Source organism: Alexandromys fortis, unplaced genomic scaffold, assembly GCF_014885135.2.
Source record: "Alexandromys fortis isolate MF-2015 unplaced genomic scaffold, M_Fortis_MF-2015_v1.1 scaffold_84, whole genome shotgun sequence".
In the NCBI taxonomy this organism is placed as follows: Eukaryota; Metazoa; Chordata; class Mammalia; order Rodentia; family Cricetidae; genus Alexandromys; species Alexandromys fortis.
Window position 1 is genome coordinate 1515192 of NW_026068017.1, and position 22460 is coordinate 1537651.

The 22460-nt window shown below is 42.6% G+C and overlaps 1 protein-coding gene across 10 annotated transcripts in view; it reads left to right on the plus strand.

Annotated features, from left to right (window-relative positions):
* Kiaa0753 (KIAA0753 ortholog) overlaps nt 1–22460 on the plus strand; it is a 55384-nt gene that overhangs the window by 28620 nt on the left and 4304 nt on the right. For 4 of the 10 annotated variants that reach the window (XM_050162849.1, XM_050162851.1, XM_050162850.1 and 1 more), the window contains exons 9-18: nt 403–569; nt 2200–2319; nt 3330–3419; nt 3645–3734; nt 9246–9324; nt 10292–10378; nt 13111–13296; nt 14360–14441; nt 21138–21258; nt 21664–21888. In XM_050162849.1, coding sequence (XP_050018806.1) covers nt 403–569; nt 2200–2319; nt 3330–3419; nt 3645–3734; nt 9246–9324; nt 10292–10378; nt 13111–13296; nt 14360–14441; nt 21138–21258; nt 21664–21888 — 1247 coding nt within the window. Of the gene's footprint in view, nt 1–402; nt 570–2199; nt 2320–3329; nt 3420–3644; nt 3735–9245; nt 9325–10291; nt 10379–13110; nt 13302–14359; nt 14442–21137; nt 21259–21663; nt 21889–22460 lie in introns of those variants that run through there. The other 6 variants (XR_007595500.1, XR_007595501.1, XR_007595502.1 and 3 more) reach the window with 6 other exon arrangements.

The window sequence follows — 22460 nt, forward strand, 5'->3', positions numbered from 1 at the left end:
GTCTACTTGGAGGTTCTTCTCAGCCTCATGCCTGATGGTATTTGAAATTGTGTGGTTCATTGTGGTTAGACTAAGGTTCAAAAGGTTATTTTAGCCAAGAACATTTTACAATTTACCCGTAAACAAAAATGGACTTTTAAAAGGTGAGATTTATTAAGGAAAAAGATAATAACTTTCATACATATAAATGTGGAAAATGGAAAAGCCAAGGATTCCAGACCCACCCTTGCCCAGTTTTAGTTCAGTATTATCTCTATGCTTCCCACGTTTCCCTCGGAGTGCTTTCTGTTAGCTTGTAGAACGAATGCAAAGAGGCACATGGAATTTCCTGGGGGTCAGAGGTTGAAACTAGAGTGCCCTTAATATTTGTTTGTCTTTGTAATACGTGTGCGCTTCTTTCAGGGACTCCACGTGTTTGAAAGAAATCAACCAAACCAACCTTACAGCAAAAGCAGGTTGCAGCAGACAACAGTGTCATCCAGATTAAAAATGAACCGACAGCCTGTGAAAGACCGCAGGGCTCCTTGGATACCTCCGAACCCCACGTCTCCACCAGCCTCTCCGAAATGGTATGCAAGAATTCAAGGACCGAGTTTCCATGGCTTTATTTTTCTTCCACAGATGACACACATTTAAAACAAATAATAATAGGCTTCATTCTTCCCCTTGGGCAAAAATGCTTATTTGGGTGAGTAATACATGAGTTTTTTGTCTGGAAGCCTGTTGGTTCCTTTTTTACCTGTCCATGGAGTACCTCGATGCCCAGTGGGTATGTGTCATTGTAGGAAAGATTGTGACTGTTGTCTGTTCCGTGAATAGATTGTGCTCACCTGAGACTGGGCATTGTATCTCTCTTATGTCTTAATATCCAATGCCTACACATAATAGGCACTCACTTAATCTCGGCTGAGTGAATATTTTTAAATAATTTAATTCCAAGTCAAGATAGCTGTGAACTCTGAGCTCATCCATATTCCCTGACTCTGCTAACATTACTGTCTTGTTACCTACACTCATCAGGACAACAGTGTGGATCTACTCTCCACAGGGGTAGAGAGGAGGTACTGTTCTCAGGGAGAGCAGGGTCCAGTTTGAAGTAGGCTCACGAGAGCATGGTGGCTAAAGATAAAGGGGAGCTTGTTTGTGGATTTGGGAATCCTTGATGGCACAGTGGAAAAAGCTAGAAGGTCTAGCAGTGCTAAAGGGGAAGCAAACAGCAGGGACTCCTTATGTGCATGCCTGGTGTGACTCCATGGTAATGTGCACCCCTTAGCCTTGAGAAAAAGGAAGAGGACCAGAAGCTTCTGTTCCACTCGTCACAGACTGGGCCTTCTGACCTGACTGTGTAGGGCTTTTTGTTGTTGGTTTTGTTTAACAGCCCTGGCTGTCCTGGAACTTGCTCTGTAGACCAGGCTAGCCTGAACTCAAAGAAATCCGCGTGCCTCTGCCTCCTGAGTACTGGAATTAAAGGTGTGTGCTGCCATCGCCTGACTGATTGTGTGTTTTTGTTTGTTGTTGTTTGCTTTCATGAGTTTGTTCTGATTTCTTTGTTTTATACAAGTCAATACAGGTTGAAGTCTGCACCGCTAAACAAGTACACAATATACTAGCTTCTATACCAACAGTTCTCAACCTATGGGTCTCTACCCCTTTGGGGGTCAAATAACCCTTTCTACAGGAGTTACATATCAGTTATTCTGAATACCAGATATTTACATTGTAATATTTAACAGTAGCAATGGAAATGATTTTAGGGTTGGGGTCACCACAGCACGAAGAACTGTATTAAAGTGTTGCAGCTTTAGGAAGTTTGGGAACCACTGCTCTAGACAGTATGATGGTGGGGGAGACATGGGGCAGATAAGACTTCCTAGATCACAGTGCTGTGTGAAACCTAACACAGACATTTAGAGGACTTGGGATATTATTAGGGACTCATGTATTTAAAGCATGTTTTGTTGAAGTACATTCTTTATTCTATGACAGTTTTTTTAAATTAAAATAATGACTGCTTCTTTGAGGCAAAAGGATCTTCTCCCTTTGACACTGGGCATGAGAGCTAGAGGACCTTTCCCTGCCACATTCGTTCTGCCATCAGGCGCCAGGCACTGAGCTGTAGATCAGCATTGCCATGGTGCTCTTAGGATGAGTCACAAGTGGACGAATGATTGCCAACGACATGCTTTCCATTTGGTGCAGTGCTGCATGGCTAAAGGTGAAGTCCAGTCCCAGAGATGCTGCAAAGGAACAATCTCTCCAGCAAGAGGATGCCCCCGAGGAAAGTCAGCTGGGAGGTGCTGCCGAGCAAGAAGCAACCAGGTTTGTAATGATATATATATATGACTCTGAAGCAAAGCCCTTGTCTTTTCTGTATCTCAAGGTGATTATTTAAAACAGATTGCTAAACTTTTCTATTACGCTCTCCAGCTTACCCCAGGCCCACCACTCTTTTATTCTTTATTTCATTCATTCGAAACTTCTATGTGTGTCATTTGCCAATTTGTAAATGGCACAGTTGTGCACTATGTGCACGTTTTAAAAAAAGAGAAAATAAGTCAGTGGAAAATACATGTAATTAGCTGTGATTTAAGACAGAACATGGTATGCACCCTAAGATCTGGGCAAGTTCAGTATGTGGAGTGTTTACCTTTTGCTATAGAGAATGAAGTTTCATGCAGGGAGGTAGGAACTAAACCAGGACTTGCACGGGCAGGAATAAATGTGAGGGGTTTAATGAGAATGTTCCAAGGGAAGACAGCAGGGAAAACAGCTTGCTCTGCATTTGTTTGGCTGAAATTACCCTGGCACTTATGGGAAAGCAAAAATGGAAATGGGTATTAGGGCTGGGGGGTAGCTCGGGAGTACAGCACGGCTCCAGTGTGTGTGAAGTGCACTGTGCTCCAGTATCACTCTGAAAAACAGAATGGGCCATTTGATAATTTGGTGATAATCACATAGCTAAAGCAGAAGAATCAAAGCTCTTTCACATTCACATGCAATAAAATTGTTTAGAGTTAACTTTCCCCTTTTGTTTTTATTTGATTTTATTATACCTTCACTGAGGTCTGTTTGTAAACTGTGTTGAGAGCAGTGATGGTTGGCTTTCTTGTCGGCAGCTTCTTGTGTATGTGCCAATTGGGTATGACTGTCCTTTTGTAGGAATATACTGTGGATGCTTTCATGGGTATATGGAGGATACATTACTATTTGAATCCTTTCATAGAGCCAGGAATGGTGCTGGGCTGCGGGAGGGCGCTCATTTCTGCTCTGTTTCTGTGGTAGTGATACCCTGTGGCATTGAGGCATGGTTACCTTAACTCTTCTGTTAGGCTTCCTTGGCCAGATGCTGAGTCTTCCAAAAGATTGAAGGAACTAGAAGACTTGGAAGCCAAAGAAGTAGAAAGGATGCAAAAACAGAGGTAAATATTTGTTTCTGAGGTAAACAAGAAGGCATCTTGTTCTGCATCTCACTCCTTTGACAGTGAGTCAGGATTGGTGACATCAGCCACACTTCTGCTTCCTGGCTTGCTGCCTCCTGAAGACTGGAAAGCTACCTGTGAAGCCTGAGGGAGCGCCAAAGAGAGAAGCCCAGGAAGCCCTGACTCTACTTTAAAGAGAGTTATCGTGCCTTTACCTCCCTCTAGGCTTGAGTGGCTCGAGGCTGAGACTTCTCGAAGAACCAAAGAGCTGGATGAACTGAAAGCTGAAGAAATGGATAGACTTCAAAAATTAAGGTATAGTTTGCCACTGGGGAGTGAGAGGGTATGTGTTTCTAGCTGATTGAGCCTTATAGTTTGAACAGCCATCCTGGACTTTCTTGACCTCACCTCATTCAAGATGAGTAACTGAATGAAGACTGGCAGAGGGTGAGTGGGTGTGCAGGTGAGTGTGAACGATGAGTGTGTAGATGCTTTGTTTCTCATGTTAGCCTGAATGTGGTCTCAGGTTTTCAGGGGAGGTTGCTCCCCCTCATTCATCCCCTCAGAGTGCTGCCACCTAACAGGCAATGAAGAAATATGTTTACCAAGTAGTGGGGCTGATGCCACTGCCACAGCTGGCTGACGTTTTCAGCTCTAGTAATCTTCACTCTGTAGTCAAATGAACAAAGCACTGATTGAAACGTCTGTACATTTTATCACTATCCGTGATGGCATTTGGTCCCAGTTCAGGGGTGTGGTTCTTTCATTAGAGGCCAAGGTGACTAAAGTTAAGCTTTCAGTTATACAATCACTATTGTATAACTAAGAATCTTAGGATTTGAAGGACCCCCACACACACACACATAACTGATATTTCCAGACTTCTGCTGTCTCTAAGTGGCCAGCATGTGTATCCATAGCTCTGTGATGGGGTGATGACAGCAGTGGGAGGGAATCCGCCTTGATGATCTCTGTTATAAGGCTGATTGTCTTTAACTCCGATCCACTTGACTTTTCACATCTCATTTATTCCTTCATATGTATTTTTTTCTGAAAAAGTAAATATAGCATACACGTAGAAAAACACACTAAATTCACATGTATGGTTCAGAATATTATAAATGAGCACCTGTGCATTGCCTCTCAAATCAGGTAATACTGTTGTGGAAGCTCTGCCTCCTTCCCCTAGAGATAGAAACCTACTGTCCTGATTGCTGAGTTAATCTTTTTACTACCCTTGTTCACAAATCTACTACTGATGTATGCGTTTCTGTCAACAACCTTAATTTTGGAAACAGAAGTGTCAATTTAGCAGAGTATAGGAAGGGCAGTTTGCTAGTGCTAGAGGAAGACTCGGGAGACTCAGTTGCAGGATCTGGGTCATAACCTGACATTGAGCTGTCCTCAACAGTATTCCAGAGTCCCAACCCAGGAATCGAGAGCAAGAGCACGAGTGAGCCATGGCAGACAAGACAGGGTTTACCACCTGGGCTGTAGGCGAACCAGCTCCACTAAAACTTCTGGAAACCTTGTCTGGAGAGTGAGCTGCCTGGTTGTGCTCTGCTTTCTCAGCTCCTCTGGGCAGCCTGTGGGGATGAGGTGAGGACCCTCAGCACATAGGTCCTAGAGATAAGCTTCATCAGCATCAGGAAAGACAAGACCAACTTATGAAAGAAAGCATCCAATTGGCGTCTAGGCTAGACTTGCTTCATGGATTTCCTTGTCATGTCCTCTTGCTGTTTGTGTGCTTGTTTTGATGAAGTGCAGCCTAATTCAGCTTCTTCTAACTGCAATTTTATAACTTTATTTGATACTGCAGATAGTTCTCATTCACATTGATTGTCTATAGGGTTTTTTGGGGGGATGCAGGGGGTAGTGGTTTGGTTCTTAATGTTTTTGTTTGTTTGTTTTATTTTGGTTTTTTTGTTTTTGTCTGTAGGATTTTAAATGTGGTAACAAGGATATAGATTACCAAAGTATAGAGCTTGTTTGGTGACTCCACATCCTTATTTTCTGGACAAATGCATGCAGATATAATAGGAACATACATTTGACTCAGACGAATTTATTGAGCCTGCTATTAGTATGCACATCTGGAGTTCCCGCCTCCTTTATGGCAGATTTCAGATTTTTCTGAGTGTCCAGCCTGCACATTTTCTGAAGCCCACACTGTGGGTACCGTTGTGAATGTTGATGTATTCTTAGCTCACCACAGTCTTAGTTACTTTTCTGTTGCTGTAATGAAACACCATGAACAAGGCAACTTATGAAAGAAAGCATACAATTGGCTTACAGTTTCTAAAAATTAGAAATGATGGCAGTATGAAGGAATGGCTAAGAACTCACATCTTGTTCCACAAGTAGAAGACAGATACACACACACACACACACACACACACGCACGCACGCACGCACACGTACACACTCTTAACCCGGCTTTGATACCTTCAAAACCCTTACCCAATGACACACCTCCTGCAACAAGGTCAACACCTCCTAATCTTTCCCAAACAAAACAATTTCACCAACTGGGAACCAAGTGTTCAAACATGTGTACCTATGGAGACCCTTCTCATTCAACCACCACAGCCACCTCAGTAAGGGCAAAATGGCCTTCTTTACCTCCTGCAGAAGACATTAGTCCAGGTCCTCTAATTTAGCTTCTTTGAGAGGGTGAGCTAGGCAGGGTGGTGTATTCTTGTGATCCCAGCACTTGGAAGACTGAAGCAGGAAGATTGCTGTGAGGCCAACCCATTTTATAGTATCTTGACCTTGTCTCAAAATAATAATAATAACAATAATAATAACAACAACAATAACTAATTAGAGGGAAAGCAGTCCTTTTTCCAGACTTTCAAATTTAAAAATGCCTTTTCTATGCTTATATTTGCTAATTTTACATACTCACTCATTATTAGTCTTACTATAGAATTTTTATTTGGAAATGATTTTTAGTGGAAAATTTGTTAATATTAAACTTTTATTATTAGGTAATTATGCATTCACACAATGTTGTAATAATACAGAAAAATCTTGGGAAATAATTTTTCAGCTACTACTGTAGCATCTTAAACTGTTGACTACATATAATCAGGATGTAGATATTTATTGACATAGTGAGGGTACATGTGATTAGCAGGCATTGCCACAGCCAGGAACATGCCCATCACTACAACATCCCCCATGTTTATATAGCCACACAGACTTCTTTACTGCCCCCAGACACCTTTTGACTCAGAAAGTGTGGCAGACACTAATCTGCTTTCTCTTTTTATAATTTTGTTTCAAGATTGTTATTCTGCAGAGTATAACTTTCTGGAATTGGCTTTTTAAATGTTTGTTTATTCCAGTGGAAGGGAGTATTGTATCATTGTGTACATAGTGTACGTATGGACATCAGAGGCCAACTTGCAGAAGTCAGTTCTTACTCGATTATGGGGATCAAACTCTTATCATCAAGCTTGACAACAAATGACTTTAGCCTTTGAGTCATTATACCTGCCAGAGAATTGGCCTTTTTTTCCTGAAGTAATTCTCTGGAGAGTCATTCTGGTCACTCCACGTTTGTTCATTCTTTCTGTTGGTGAGTTGGGTTTCATGGTGACCACTCATCTTAGTAAACAGCTGAGGGACATCGGGTAGTCATTAGTATGGCATAATCATGACTAAAGATTGTAGAAACACGCATGTATTATGTGATGTGTTTTTATTTTACTGCCGTAAGCTCCCAGAGTGAATTTGCTGGGTTGTATGCTTCTTCTTCTTTTTCAAAGCTTAAAAATAAAAGTTTTCATTTGTATTTTTTTTAAATTTTTTTCACATGGTATTTATTGAGCTCTACATTTTTCTCTGCTCCCCTCCCTGCCTCTCCTCTCCTCCCTTCAATCCTCCCCCAAGGTCCCCATGCTCTCAATTTACTCAGGAGATCTTGTCTTTTTTTACTTTCTACTTCCCATGTATAATAGGTCTCTGTAAGTCTCCCGTAGTGTCTAAGGGAGTGGTGTCTAAGTTCTCTGGGATTGTCGTTTGTAGGCTGGCTTTCTTTGCTTTATTTTTAAAAACCACCTATGAGTGAGTACATGGGATAATTGTCTTTCTGTGTCTGGGTTACCTCACTGACGATGATATTTTCTAGCTCCATCCATTTTCCTGCAAAATTCAAGCTGTCATTATTTTTTTCTGCTGTGTAGTACTCCATTGTGTACTTTTTAAAAATCCATTCTTAGATCAAGGGGCATTTAGGTTGTTTCCAGATTCTAGCTATGACAAACAAAGCTGCTATGAACATAGTTGAGTACATGTCCTTGTGGCACGATTGAGCATCCTTTGGATAGATACCCAAAAGTGGTGTTGCTGGGTCTTGAGGAAGGTTGTTTCCTAATTTTCTGAGAAATTGCCACACTGCCTTCCAAAGTTGTTGTACCAGCTTGCATTCCCACCAGCAATGCAGAAGTGTTCCCTTTTCCCCACAACCTCTCCAGCATAAGTTGTCATCCAGGTTTTTGATCTTGGCCATTCTTACAAGTGTTAGATGGAATCTCAGAGTTGTTTTGATTTGTGTTTCTCTGATGACTAAGGGTGTTGAACATTTCCATAAAACATTTTAGATTCCTCTGTTGAAAGTTCTCTGTTTAGGTCTGTACTCCATTTTTTTTTATTGGATTATGTGATCTTTTGGTGTCCAATTTCTTGAGTTCTTTGTATAATTTAGAGCTTAGACCTCTGTCTGATATGGGGTTAGTGAAGATCTTTTCCCATTCTGTAGGCTGTTTTGTCTTGTTGATTGTGTCCTTTGCTTTACAGAAGCCTTTCAGTTTCAGGAGGTCCCATTTTTAATTGTTTCTTCAGTGTCTGTGCTGCTGGGGTTATATTTAGGAAGTAGTTCCCTGTGCCAATGCGTTCAAGTGTACTTCCCACTTTCTCTTCTATAAGGTTCAGTGTGTCTGGCTTTATGTTGAGGTCTTTGATCCATTTGAACTTGAGTTTTGTGCATGGTGATAGATATGGACCGATTTTCATTTTTCTACATGTTGACATCCAGTTATGCCAGCACCACTTGTTAAATATGCTTTCTTTTTTCCATTTGATATTTTTTGCTTCCTTATCAAAGATCATGTGTTCGAAGATGTGTGGATTGATACCTGGGTCTTCTATTCAGTTCCATTGGTCCTCCTGTCTGTTCTTATAACAGTACCAGGCTGTTTTCAGTACTGTAGCTCTGTGGTAGAGTTTGAAGTCAGGGATTGTGATGCCTCCAGAAGTTCCTTTATTGTACTGGATTGTTTTGGCTGTCCTGGGTTTTTTGCTTTTCCAAATGAAGTTGAGTACCGTTCTTTCAAGGTCTTTGAAGAATTTTGCTGGGATTTTGATGGGCATTGTATGTTTTGGTTTCTGTCTTAGTCACTGTGAAGTCTATTGCTGTGAAGAGACATCATGACCAATATAACTGTTATAAAAGAAAATATTTAACTGGGGGCTTGCTTACAGTTTCAAAGGCTTAGTCCATTATTATCATGGCAGAGAACATGGTGGTAGGCAGGTGTGGGGTGGGAGATGTAGCTGAGAGCCACATGCTGATCTGTAAGCGGGGGTAGGGAGGGAGGAAGGGAGACAGAGAGAGTTGGGGGAGGGTAGGATTTTGGTCTAACTCAGAGCAATTGAATTCAAATCTGCCTTTCACAAGATCCCAGGGGATGCATGCAGTCATTGTGGTTGGAGGAGCACTGTGGTTTGTCATCACTTGGTTTGCCTTCACCTTGAGGAATTAGAAAAATGTGCACAATAGGGCATTCTGGCTTCTGAATTTTCAACTTTACTTCTAAACAGTGTTTCTGCCACCCAGTTAGCTGACAAGGTAGAAGCGACAGTTCTGGAGCGGTTGAAGCCCCTCTTGATCAAGGCCCAGGTAACTGATTCATCTCATTTCCTTGCCTTTGGCAGTTCTGAAATAAAAGGAGTTTGTTAATTAGGTCACACTGACCCTTTTTTAGAGGGCCAAGTGTCTTCAGTGATGGGAACCTGCAGTACAGAACAGGGTTTCACTGCTAGGGCCCTTCACAACCTCCAGACCACCACACACGTCCTCTGTGTGGATTGGGGGTGGGAGGCAATGAGAGGGTATAGGCAAGGGGAAGAGAAGCAAGCACTGTTTTTGAGAAGGGTGACATTTTTACTTGGGGAAGGAGTTTAGAGTGAATTTTCCATTCTTTTCTAGTCAATCTATTGATAATGATGGTGTTTACTTAATCATCCCCTGGATGCTGGTCTCTGTGACCTTGGTAACTTAGAATGATTGGCTATTTTACAGTAGGAGAGGGGGATTTGGTACACTTCTCTGTACAAGCTAGAAGTTTCTCAAAGATGAAGCGACTTCCAGCATACCACGATTTCATGTCACCCTCTGTAAGCAGTGGGGATTCAGTAGTGACACCTTGATGGACCTACCCTGGAAATAGAAGCCGTGCTGTTTTCAGGCTTCCAGATGAGGTCATGTAAGAATATTACGATCGTAGTTGGTTGAATGGCATTCTGAGTGTAGGAAGTTGTAGGATTATTGACCTCAGAGGGCTCCTAGAGATGGAGTTGTGCAGTGCCCTCATCTGACTCCTGAAAGAAAATACAGCACAGGCAGGTTGAATGACTTGCAAAGCAGCACACAGCTACTCTGGCAGTGTCTACAAAGTTGAGTGATTACAAACTGCCTGGAGCACCAAGGACAACACATGGCATTTGTTTTCCCCGAGGACCAAGTGCTCTAATTGCTGCCAAAAGCATATTATAGCTGAATAGTTCCACATAGGTTATTCTGCAACATGACTTATTCCGAGTTGTACATTGTTATAATCTGTGAATGCATTTGTCCATTTTAATAGAGAGTTAATTCTTCTGTGGAAGCAAATAGTCATTTGAAGGATCGTCTGTCACCAAGCGCAGCAGCAGCATCCCAGCCTGCCGAACAGGTGTGTGGTGTTCGGATTCTGGTCTTATTACATGCTAATGTCTCCAGTCAAAGGAAAATGATATGCAGATTACTTTGCAAACACTACATTATCCTACTCAAGGAGAGTGAAAATTCTTTTTCATATGTGACATGTTCATTCTTAGAGTGTATATTTAGTTCTGTGTCTGAAGGGACCTTGCACACAGCTCACCGACATCTCTAGAGCCACAGGTTTTTGGTGGTGCACTTTTATCTCTCCCCTTAATGACAGAGTGTAGATAAACTGTGGCCCTGAATGTTGATGGCCTAAGGCAGAAGACTAGCTCCTTCATTTCTTTCTCATCCAGCCTACTTTGGCTCATTACTGGCCTAATTTCCTTTCTTTTTAAGGCTTAATGTTTTTGTTAAGCAAGCAAGTTTTGAGTACCCAGTACATGACCATGGTCCAACAGAAAAGAAAGAAGGTCCAAGGAAGAAATGAAAGCATTTGAGGAAGATAAAAACCTCTTTTGTTGTTGTTCAGGCTAATCTTCCTCTGGAGGATTTGCTTTTAATGTTTAGGGGACTGTCCCTGTCTGCCTGACCTTAGGGACTTTAGAGTAGAAGGTGCAAGTTGCATTCCTTTAGTCCTCTAAACGTTGAGAAAAGGTACTTGCTCTTCCAGTCGCTCCAGACAGGTAGCAGGCAGAGAGTATAAAGGAGTTAGGAGGAAGCAGGAGTGGCATTGCAGGAGCCCAGTGGCCTTGGGAGCAAGAAGACTGTAGGTCAAGACTGTTCAGCCAACTATTGAGCAGGGTTTTAGCTGTATTTCATTGTTGCCATTTTTTATGTTATTATTTTGTGTTGGAGTCCCATGTGAGGTCAAGCTACTAGGATAGGAACTAAGCCATCGTTGTTCATTATAGTCTCAGATGTGTCGATGGCTTGGTGGATTTTGTGTCTCACGGCCACTAAAAGCCCCTTTCAGACTCCCATTGAAGTAGTGGGCTAACACCTAACCTAGGAAAGCAGCTCTATAAAGCATTTCAATATGAAAGGAAAATGAAATGGATTACTAACAGTAAAGCAGACATGTATAAATATTATGAGTAAAACAGGCTTTTATGTGCAAATTAAATTATCTTTCATATAATTGTTTGAAAGATAAAATCCAGCTCTTGTTTAGAATTCTGGGATGTTGGAAACATTCTCATTGCAAGGAGTTTTTCAGGCTATACATCAATAACCAGTGTTAAAAATAATCAGACAGCTAATGACTGCTGAGAGAGGGAGAATTAGTCTTTCCCAGGAATGAGCACCCTAACTGATAATCTGTTGAAGACCAGCTTCGACAAAACTCATTCCAGGGTAGGAGCGTGAGGATTAGAATTATTAAGCAAGAGGAACAGAGAGATATGAGAAATAAGAGACAGAAACACAGTACAGCCTTGGGAGGGCCAGTCAGTAAATGTTGAATCTGCATTGTTTATTTTTACATGATTACATATTTCACTCCAAAGGGGGAGGAAGGAGGCAACAGACTTTACTGACATGATCTAAGGAATAGACTTGAATTCTCTGATCTTTGGTCCAGGTGGAGCAGATCCACCTCTAACCCAGAATACTAAGTAACCACACTCTAGGTCAGCATCTCTTGTCTACACCTGCAGACAGCAACCTTGAGAGAGCAAAAATAAGTTCTAACTCTCTCTGACCTCCAGTCAAGATGGAACAGGCTCACAACTCTGTGGGTCCTCACAATACAGAATGGTCAGCCCTGAAGTCAAATTCACACAAGCAACACTAAGAGTCTTCAGCAGGTTGTGTTTATATAGGTGTATGTGTGTAACAATAATAAAGAAATGAAGGCTAGCACTTTGAGAGAGAGTAAGAGGGGAGTGTGGGAGGGATTGGATGGAGAAAAGGGAAGGGGCAAGTTATGTAATTATATTTTAATGAAAACATTTTTTAAAAATTAAGAGTTTGAGGCCAGCCTGGTCTACAGAGTGAGTTCAGATAGCCAGGACTGTACAGAGAAACCCTGTCTTGAAAAACAAAGAAGAGAAAGAAGACAAGCCCAGAGAGGCTGAGTAAACTTATCCAGAGTTGAAGGGCAGAACCAATCTTTACTCCCAGGAATGTCTCATTCTTTACCCAGAAGATAGTAGTTTTTTCTAAAATGCAGATCAGATTATAGATCTATATTAGGATCAAGAAAAATAGTTGGGTGTGGTGAGAGAAGCCTTTAATCCCAGCACTTGGTGGGGAGAGGCAGGAGGATCTCTGTGAATTTGAGGCTGGCTTGGCTCTATAAAGTGAGTTCCAGGACAGCCAGGGCTATGTAGAGACCCTGTCTCAAAAGAAGAGAGAGAGAGTGTGCATTGGAGAAATGCTTTGCACACTGTAAAGTACTTTGTTCATTTAAAGCACACAAAGTCAGGAGAGAATGTTCTCTACCACCTAGAATGTGTGATGTATAAAATAGGGTACATTTCCCTAAACGTGGCCGAAGAGCTACGTGCTCTCCCAGTCAGCAAGGCAGGTGAAATGGTTGGTTGTCAATAAGGCACTGCTTGGTCATGCAGTCACTTAAGCGGCTGAGAAGAATTGTGTTGGCTTGTGCTTCTGTTACGTGCTGACAGAGAAGTTGTTTTGGCATAGGATCTCTGCCATTTGGATCACTGTGCTTTGGAGTTCTAATGACTAACAATAATCTTTAATTTTTTGGTCCTCTTTTATTACCTTTTCACCCTTTCTACCTTCATTTTGTAGGCTTCAGGTGTCAGTTATGCGTCCAGAAATGTTCACCAGCTGGACGACTGTTTGGAAGATGCTGCTCATGAGCTGAGGGCCATGACTCAGGATAAGACCTTGGGGTTAGAAACCTCAGCCACATTGGGGAACAGAAAGGACAGCCCCGATCTAGAGACCATGATGCTCCGGATGGAGGAAATGGAAGTAAGGTCTGGGCCTGCTGGTCTGTTTTGCCAGTGGGGGTTTCACCTCTGCTCCTGATGGTGCTGCTGACACTCAGTATAACAGAGCCACAGGGTCCTACTTTTAAATCCAAGCTCTCTTCGCCAACTAAGTGTACCTTGGTTCAGTCACTTACCCTGTCTAATAAGTAGGTTTTTTGAGAGTAGAAGAAGATATAAAGTATTTATCAAACATAACCCAATAAGTGGTCCATACTGTTACCACTCTATTAATAGAGACTTGTAATTCCAAAAACATAGATTCCAGGACTTGCTCCCACAGTTTGGGCCATTGATTTTTGCATCCATAATTTATAGACACCATTCAGTTGTCTCTTCTACCTTGCTGTAGTGACCCTGTCAAACACAGATGTCCTTACCCTCTTTAATTTCCAGACTAGTACTTTTAGAATGACTCCCTTTTCTTACAAACTTTTAGACCTCAGATAGGAACCATCCCACTGGATTATTCAGGACAGGAAACCAAAGTGCAGTGATGAAATGGTGTGGTCAAGGTCATAAATGCTGAGAGAGCTGGGGTACCCTGTTTGGGTCTGACCCCACACTCAGCATTTTTGCCTTAGTTACATCATGATTAACTCAGTTCTTCCTCATTACTAAATAGGAAATTATAAAGAAGATAATTTTTGGTGGTTTTTGAAAATTTAAAGACATACTGTTTGTCCTATTCTTAAATCGCTTCCCCTCTCTTGGAGTAACTGTCTAGACCTGAGCTATCCTCAGCAGTAGAAAGAGCCAGCATACGTCTGCTGCAACACAAAACTAATGAAGAGGAAAACACAAGTAGTCCATAGAAGGACAGGGGACATGTGTGTGCCATCACACAGGCTCTAGGGACAAGCTAGCCAGGTGCAGTCGTGTTAGTCACACTGTTCCTCCTAGGCTTCCTCGTGAGCTGCTCACTTCCTGGCCCAGTAGACACCTGTTCTCATCAGTGTCCGTCTGCTGAGCTGTTCCCACACTTACTACTTCTGGTTTATAATGAAACTTACTTTTTCTCATAAATTAAACTTTCTTTTTTAAAGAAATACCAGGAGACAGTTCGCCAAAGATATAATAAAATTGTTTACGCTGACCCTCACTTATGGATGCACGAAGAGAGAAATGGTAGGTGTTTTTCCCCAACCCTCAATATTTTACTCTGAAAAATTTCAAACATACTGAAAGGTTGAGAAAAACTGCCAATAATGACCAGAATCCTGACCTTGTAACTGTAAGGTTACCATGCCACTGTTTAGCCTCTGCACCCAGTTCATCCCAGTTTTGCATTTCAGATGTAATTCAAGGTAAACTGTAAAGTATTTCAAAGGAAACCACCGGATAACCATGCGTTTGACTCTACATATGCGGCATCAGCTTGAGGTTCTTACTTATTTATGGTTTTGTTTTGCTTTTCTGAGGTCAGATTTATTTAAGGAACAGGGAGATGGCTTAGTGAGAGACTGAACAGGAGAATTGACAGGAACTCCCAGGGCCAGTTAGCCTGGCATAGGCAACAAGAGAGACCCTGGTGGGCTGGAGAGATGGCTCAGAGGTTAAGAGCATTGCCTGTTCTTCCAAAGGTCCTGAGTTCAATTCCCAGCAGCCACATGGTGGCTCACAACCATCTGTAACTCCAATTACAGGATATCTAGTGTCCTTCTCTTGTCTCCATAGGCACCAGGCATATACGTATAGTACACAGATATACATGCGGGCAAAACATCCATACACATACAATTAATTAACTAATAAAAAAATTCGACAGCAACAACAAAAAGCTTCCTTATGGTCCTACAGTGGAAAACTGGCTAGATGAGCACCTCTGGTCCGAGTGCACTTACTGCTGTGGCTGCCATTCAAGTAGTACTATCCAGAGGCTTCTGCAGCAAGCCTGGGTATTATCACATCACCTTAGAAAAGGAAATCTGGCAGTTTACTAGTGTTGTAGTTTCCTTTCTCTTGCTGTGGAAAAATCATCAAATTGGGAGGAAAGGGTTTTTGTTATTGTTTTGTGTGTGTGTGCAGTAGTTCAAGGTAGGAAAGTGAAGGCAGGAACTGAAGCAGAGACCATGTTGGAATCCTTTTTACTGACTTGCTCCTCATGAACTCCTCAGCCTACTTCATTATACAACCTGTATGCCTACAGTGGTACTGCGTACAGCAAATTGGCTTTTCATATCACTCATTAATCAAGAAAATGCCCCACAGACTTGCCTCCAAGCCAGTCTGGTGTAGGTACTTTCTCATTTGAAGTTCCCCCTTTGTGAGGATTAAAACACTAATCAGCCCTGCCAGTAACCAACAGGTCATGGATTGCGATCAAGTATTTATTTCTTCCCAGATAAACTTGTAATGAGGTCACTGGGAAGTCAGGAGTGAGTCTACTTGGAGGTTCTTCTCAGCCTCATGCCTGATGGTATTTGAAATTGTGTGGTTCATTGTGGTTAGACTAAGGTTCAAAAGGTTATTTTAGCCAAGAACATTTTACAATTTACCCGTAAACAAAAATGGACTTTTAAAAGGTGAGATTTATTAAGGAAAAAGATAATAACTTTCATACATATAAATGTGGAAAATGGAAAAGCCAAGGATTCCAGACCCACCCTTGCCCAGTTTTAGTTCAGTATTATCTCTATGCTTCCCACGTTTCCCTCGGAGTGCTTTCTGTTAGCTTGTAGAACGAATGCAAAGAGGCACATGGAATTTCCTGGGGGTCAGAGGTTGAAACTAGAGTGCCCTTAATATTTGTTTGTCTTTGTAATACGTGTGCGCTTCTTTCAGGGACTCCACGTGTTTGAAAGAAATCAACCAAACCAACCTTACAGCAAAAGCAGGTTGCAGCAGACAACAGTGTCATCCAGATTAAAAATGAACCGACAGCCTGTGAAAGACCGCAGGGCTCCTTGGATACCTCCGAACCCCACGTCTCCACCAGCCTCTCCGAAATGGTATGCAAGAATTCAAGGACCGAGTTTCCATGGCTTTATTTTTCTTCCACAGATGACACACATTTAAAACAAATAATAATAGGCTTCATTCTTCCCCTTGGGCAAAAATGCTTATTTGGGTGAGTAATACATGAGTTTTTTGTCTGGAAGCCTGTTGGTTCCTTTTTTACCTGTCCATGGAGTACCTCGATGCCCAGTGGGTATGTGTCATTGTAGGAAAGATTGTGACTGTTGTCTGTTCCGTGAATAGATTGTGCTCACCTGAGACTGGGCATTGTATCTCTCTTATGTCTTAATATCCAATGCCTACACATAATAGGCACTCACTTAATCTCGGCTGAGTGAATATTTTTAAATAATTTAATTCCAAGTCAAGATAGCTGTGAACTCTGAGCTCATCCATATTCCCTGACTCTGCTAACATTACTGTCTTGTTACCTACACTCATCAGGACAACAGTGTGGATCTACTCTCCACAGGGGTAGAGAGGAGGTACTGTTCTCAGGGAGAGCAGGGTCCAGTTTGAAGTAGGCTCACGAGAGCATGGTGGCTAAAGATAAAGGGGAGCTTGTTTGTGGATTTGGGAATCCTTGATGGCACAGTGGAAAAAGCTAGAAGGTCTAGCAGTGCTAAAGGGGAAGCAAACAGCAGGGACTCCTTATGTGCATGCCTGGTGTGACTCCATGGTAATGTGCACCCCTTAGCCTTGAGAAAAAGGAAGAGGACCAGAAGCTTCTGTTCCACTCGTCACAGACTGGGCCTTCTGACCTGACTGTGTAGGGCTTTTTGTTGTTGGTTTTGTTTAACAGCCCTGGCTGTCCTGGAACTTGCTCTGTAGACCAGGCTAGCCTGAACTCAAAGAAATCCGCGTGCCTCTGCCTCCTGAGTACTGGAATTAAAGGTGTGTGCTGCCATCGCCTGACTGATTGTGTGTTTTTGTTTGTTGTTGTTTGCTTTCATGAGTTTGTTCTGATTTCTTTGTTTTATACAAGTCAATACAGGTTGAAGTCTGCACCGCTAAACAAGTACACAATATACTAGCTTCTATACCAACAGTTCTCAACCTATGGGTCTCTACCCCTTTGGGGGTCAAATAACCCTTTCTACAGGAGTTACATATCAGTTATTCTGAATACCAGATATTTACATTGTAATATTTAACAGTAGCAATGGAAATGATTTTAGGGTTGGGGTCACCACAGCACGAAGAACTGTATTAAAGTGTTGCAGCTTTAGGAAGTTTGGGAACCACTGCTCTAGACAGTATGATGGTGGGGGAGACATGGGGCAGATAAGACTTCCTAGATCACAGTGCTGTGTGAAACCTAACACAGACATTTAGAGGACTTGGGATATTATTAGGGACTCATGTATTTAAAGCATGTTTTGTTGAAGTACATTCTTTATTCTATGACAGTTTTTTTAAATTAAAATAATGACTGCTTCTTTGAGGCAAAAGGATCTTCTCCCTTTGACACTGGGCATGAGAGCTAGAGGACCTTTCCCTGCCACATTCGTTCTGCCATCAGGCGCCAGGCACTGAGCTGTAGATCAGCATTGCCATGGTGCTCTTAGGATGAGTCACAAGTGGACGAATGATTGCCAACGACATGCTTTCCATTTGGTGCAGTGCTGCATGGCTAAAGGTGAAGTCCAGTCCCAGAGATGCTGCAAAGGAACAATCTCTCCAGCAAGAGGATGCCCCCGAGGAAAGTCAGCTGGGAGGTGCTGCCGAGCAAGAAGCAACCAGGTTTGTAATGATATATATATATGACTCTGAAGCAAAGCCCTTGTCTTTTCTGTATCTCAAGGTGATTATTTAAAACAGATTGCTAAACTTTTCTATTACGCTCTCCAGCTTACCCCAGGCCCACCACTCTTTTATTCTTTATTTCATTCATTCGAAACTTCTATGTGTGTCATTTGCCAATTTGTAAATGGCACAGTTGTGCACTATGTGCACGTTTTAAAAAAAGAGAAAATAAGTCAGTGGAAAATACATGTAATTAGCTGTGATTTAAGACAGAACATGGTATGCACCCTAAGATCTGGGCAAGTTCAGTATGTGGAGTGTTTACCTTTTGCTATAGAGAATGAAGTTTCATGCAGGGAGGTAGGAACTAAACCAGGACTTGCACGGGCAGGAATAAATGTGAGGGGTTTAATGAGAATGTTCCAAGGGAAGACAGCAGGGAAAACAGCTTGCTCTGCATTTGTTTGGCTGAAATTACCCTGGCACTTATGGGAAAGCAAAAATGGAAATGGGTATTAGGGCTGGGGGGTAGCTCGGGAGTACAGCACGGCTCCAGTGTGTGTGAAGTGCACTGTGCTCCAGTATCACTCTGAAAAACAGAATGGGCCATTTGATAATTTGGTGATAATCACATAGCTAAAGCAGAAGAATCAAAGCTCTTTCACATTCACATGCAATAAAATTGTTTAGAGTTAACTTTCCCCTTTTGTTTTTATTTGATTTTATTATACCTTCACTGAGGTCTGTTTGTAAACTGTGTTGAGAGCAGTGATGGTTGGCTTTCTTGTCGGCAGCTTCTTGTGTATGTGCCAATTGGGTATGACTGTCCTTTTGTAGGAATATACTGTGGATGCTTTCATGGGTATATGGAGGATACATTACTATTTGAATCCTTTCATAGAGCCAGGAATGGTGCTGGGCTGCGGGAGGGCGCTCATTTCTGCTCTGTTTCTGTGGTAGTGATACCCTGTGGCATTGAGGCATGGTTACCTTAACTCTTCTGTTAGGCTTCCTTGGCCAGATGCTGAGTCTTCCAAAAGATTGAAGGAACTAGAAGACTTGGAAGCCAAAGAAGTAGAAAGGATGCAAAAACAGAGGTAAATATTTGTTTCTGAGGTAAACAAGAAGGCATCTTGTTCTGCATCTCACTCCTTTGACAGTGAGTCAGGATTGGTGACATCAGCCACACTTCTGCTTCCTGGCTTGCTGCCTCCTGAAGACTGGAAAGCTACCTGTGAAGCCTGAGGGAGCGCCAAAGAGAGAAGCCCAGGAAGCCCTGACTCTACTTTAAAGAGAGTTATCGTGCCTTTACCTCCCTCTAGGCTTGAGTGGCTCGAGGCTGAGACTTCTCGAAGAACCAAAGAGCTGGATGAACTGAAAGCTGAAGAAATGGATAGACTTCAAAAATTAAGGTATAGTTTGCCACTGGGGAGTGAGAGGGTATGTGTTTCTAGCTGATTGAGCCTTATAGTTTGAACAGCCATCCTGGACTTTCTTGACCTCACCTCATTCAAGATGAGTAACTGAATGAAGACTGGCAGAGGGTGAGTGGGTGTGCAGGTGAGTGTGAACGATGAGTGTGTAGATGCTTTGTTTCTCATGTTAGCCTGAATGTGGTCTCAGGTTTTCAGGGGAGGTTGCTCCCCCTCATTCATCCCCTCAGAGTGCTGCCACCTAACAGGCAATGAAGAAATATGTTTACCACGTAGTGGGGCTGATGCCACTGCCACAGCTGGCTGACGTTTTCAGCTCTAGTAATCTTCACTCTGTAGTCAAATGAACAAAGCACTGATTGAAACGTCTGTACATTTTATCACTATCCGTGATGGCATTTGGTCCCAGTTCAGGGGTGTGGTTCTTTCATTAGAGGCCAAGGTGACTAAAGTTAAGCTTTCAGTTATACAATCACTATTGTATAACTAAGAATCTTAGGATTTGAAGGACCCCCANTGTGTGTATGCCTGCAGGCCAGAAGAGGGCACCAGACCCCATTACAGATGGTTGTGAGCCACCATGTGGTTGCTGGGAAATGAACTCAGGACCTTCGGAAGAGCAGGCAATGCTCTTAACCTCTGAGCCATCTCTCCAGCCCCAAGCACACTACTCTTAGCAATAAAGAAAACACACTACTCTTGCAAAGGACTGAAGTTTGATTCCCAGCACTCACATCAGGCAGCTCTCAACTGCTTGTAAATGTAGCTTCAGGGCCCCCAGTGCCCTCTTCTGGTATCTAGGCACCCACACTCCTGTGCATATACCCACACACAAACACACATAACTAAATAGTTTTTTTAAAAAGAGAGGAGCTTTTTAAAACACTAAGAACTGAAGTGAGTGTTGGACACTTGTAATTCCAGCATCATGAGAGCACTATAGGATCCAGAAAACATGCTTAGAACCAAATTTAAAGTGATATTAGGGTTATGTGATGTCTAATCCTTTCCTTGCAACTCTGTGAATAACTGAAAATTGCTTTTACTCAGTAGTGGTAACATTTTTACAGAAGCTGATCTTGGCGGTGTTTGTTCCTGACAGTGAGTGATCATGAGCATGTATATGCATCAGAGAAAGTGTCGGTGCTGGAGCAACTTTACCTGAAGGATGGGTTTCTTTCTTCCACATTTAAAACTAGAAATCATCTGAAACTCAGGAGAGCTCTCAGGGCTGCAAGTTGTAGTTAATAAATTAGTGTCTTGACTCTCATGCAGATTTTTTTGCAACAATGTTCAGAGACAAGTTATATCTGCTAATTAAGTGTTCAGGTCTTTTGAATGGCTTTCTCCTTCAGTAATCAAAGCGTTTAAAGGTTAAGAAACAAACTTCATGACTTCAGACTCCTTGACTGGCAGCTGGGTCCCAGTAAAATGGTGTCTCCTGAGGCCTTTCACAGAATGGACAAGGACTCTGATGTGGCGCTGGGGAGCAGTGCTGCTTTCTGAAGACTGACTGCAGTGTTTTCTTTCTCTAGAACTTAAAAATCCACCCTTGTGTTTGAAGCCCCTCTGCACCAACCCTGGCCTGTGTCTTAGTGTGTGAGAAAGATGGCTATGATATCCTCAGAGTTCGTTAGCTACTAACACACATTTTTGACATTAGTCATTTTGTACCTGTCCTTTCTAGGCCAGAACAACCCAACAGTAAGTGAAAGACCTTTGGCTCCCCATCCAATCAAGATCACTAAGACAGCAACTCCCAAGGACCCAGCCGTGAACATCGTGTTAGAGAGGCCCTGCAATGCCAAGTAAGTGACAGTGACACTATGGCTTTTCTAGTTGGTGGCATTGGGTGTGGTTCGCATGTGACAAAAGTTGTTTGGAGCAAGTTGTTGCAAACTCTGATGGATCAGTAAGACGGTGGTTCTGTGGTTGGCATTGAACGCTAACATTGTTAGGAAGCCTCCAGCACTTGGCAGTTTAGCTGGCTTTCACTCTGGCACATATGATTGTACTGACACTCAGTGTGAGCTTTATTTCATGTACAGAGCAGGAATGCCTGCAGTGTTGAGGACTAGTGTGGTAGAAAGAAGTGGGAAGCGATGGCACGATGCTGGATTTTGTTCAGTGTGAGGAGGGCAGGCCATCGTGGTGTAGGAACAGCTCGCTCTTGCTTACATGTGAATGCTTTCATCCCTCTCACGTGTTCTCAGCTCACTGGATGAAAGTGTGGGGACAGAGGAGGAATCAGAGAGAAGGGAGGCCCGCTTTCCCTCCGCTGGAGAAGATCTACAACAGAAGGAAGGCCGGACTCCCCTCTTTGTTCCACCACGGATGCGGCATAGCATTGGTGATTACTGTAGCCGATTTGAGCAATTCCTACGAATTATATCTCATGAGGCTATAGGCTCCTTCAACCCATGGCTAATAGCTGAAAGGTTAGTAAAATTTCTGTCTCTGCTTACAGGCCAAGGACCAAATTTTAGACTTGAAGAGGATCTGGAGAAAGGACTAGCTGAGGTCTTAATCTTTGCTTTGGGGTTGTAGTGGCCTCTCATGGGTGGCGTGCAGCCTCCTGTGTGAACTGCTCTTCTTCAGATGCGCCCTGCAGTCTCCTCTCGGGCAGACTATCAGTCTGAGACCAGGGTGCCATAAAATGTTGTAGGCTGACTTGAAACAACAAGAATGTCTTTTCACAGTCTGGAGGCTGGGAGTTATCTAAGATTAAAGTATCTGATGGGTGTCTCTTTCCTGGCTGGCTGACAGCTGCCTCCTTCTTACTCTGTCCTCTAGTGACAGACGTCCTCTATCTCTTCCTCTTGGGGCACTATTCCCATCATGAGGACGCTACCCTTGTGACCTCATATGGACATCATTACCTTCCAGGCTGAGGCTATCATACTGAGAGTTAGGGCATCAATGTATGAATACAAATACTCAAGTTAGGGCTGATTTCTTGATGCCATTGTTGAGGATTGAACTCCATAAGAGAGTACAAGTATTGCTGGGC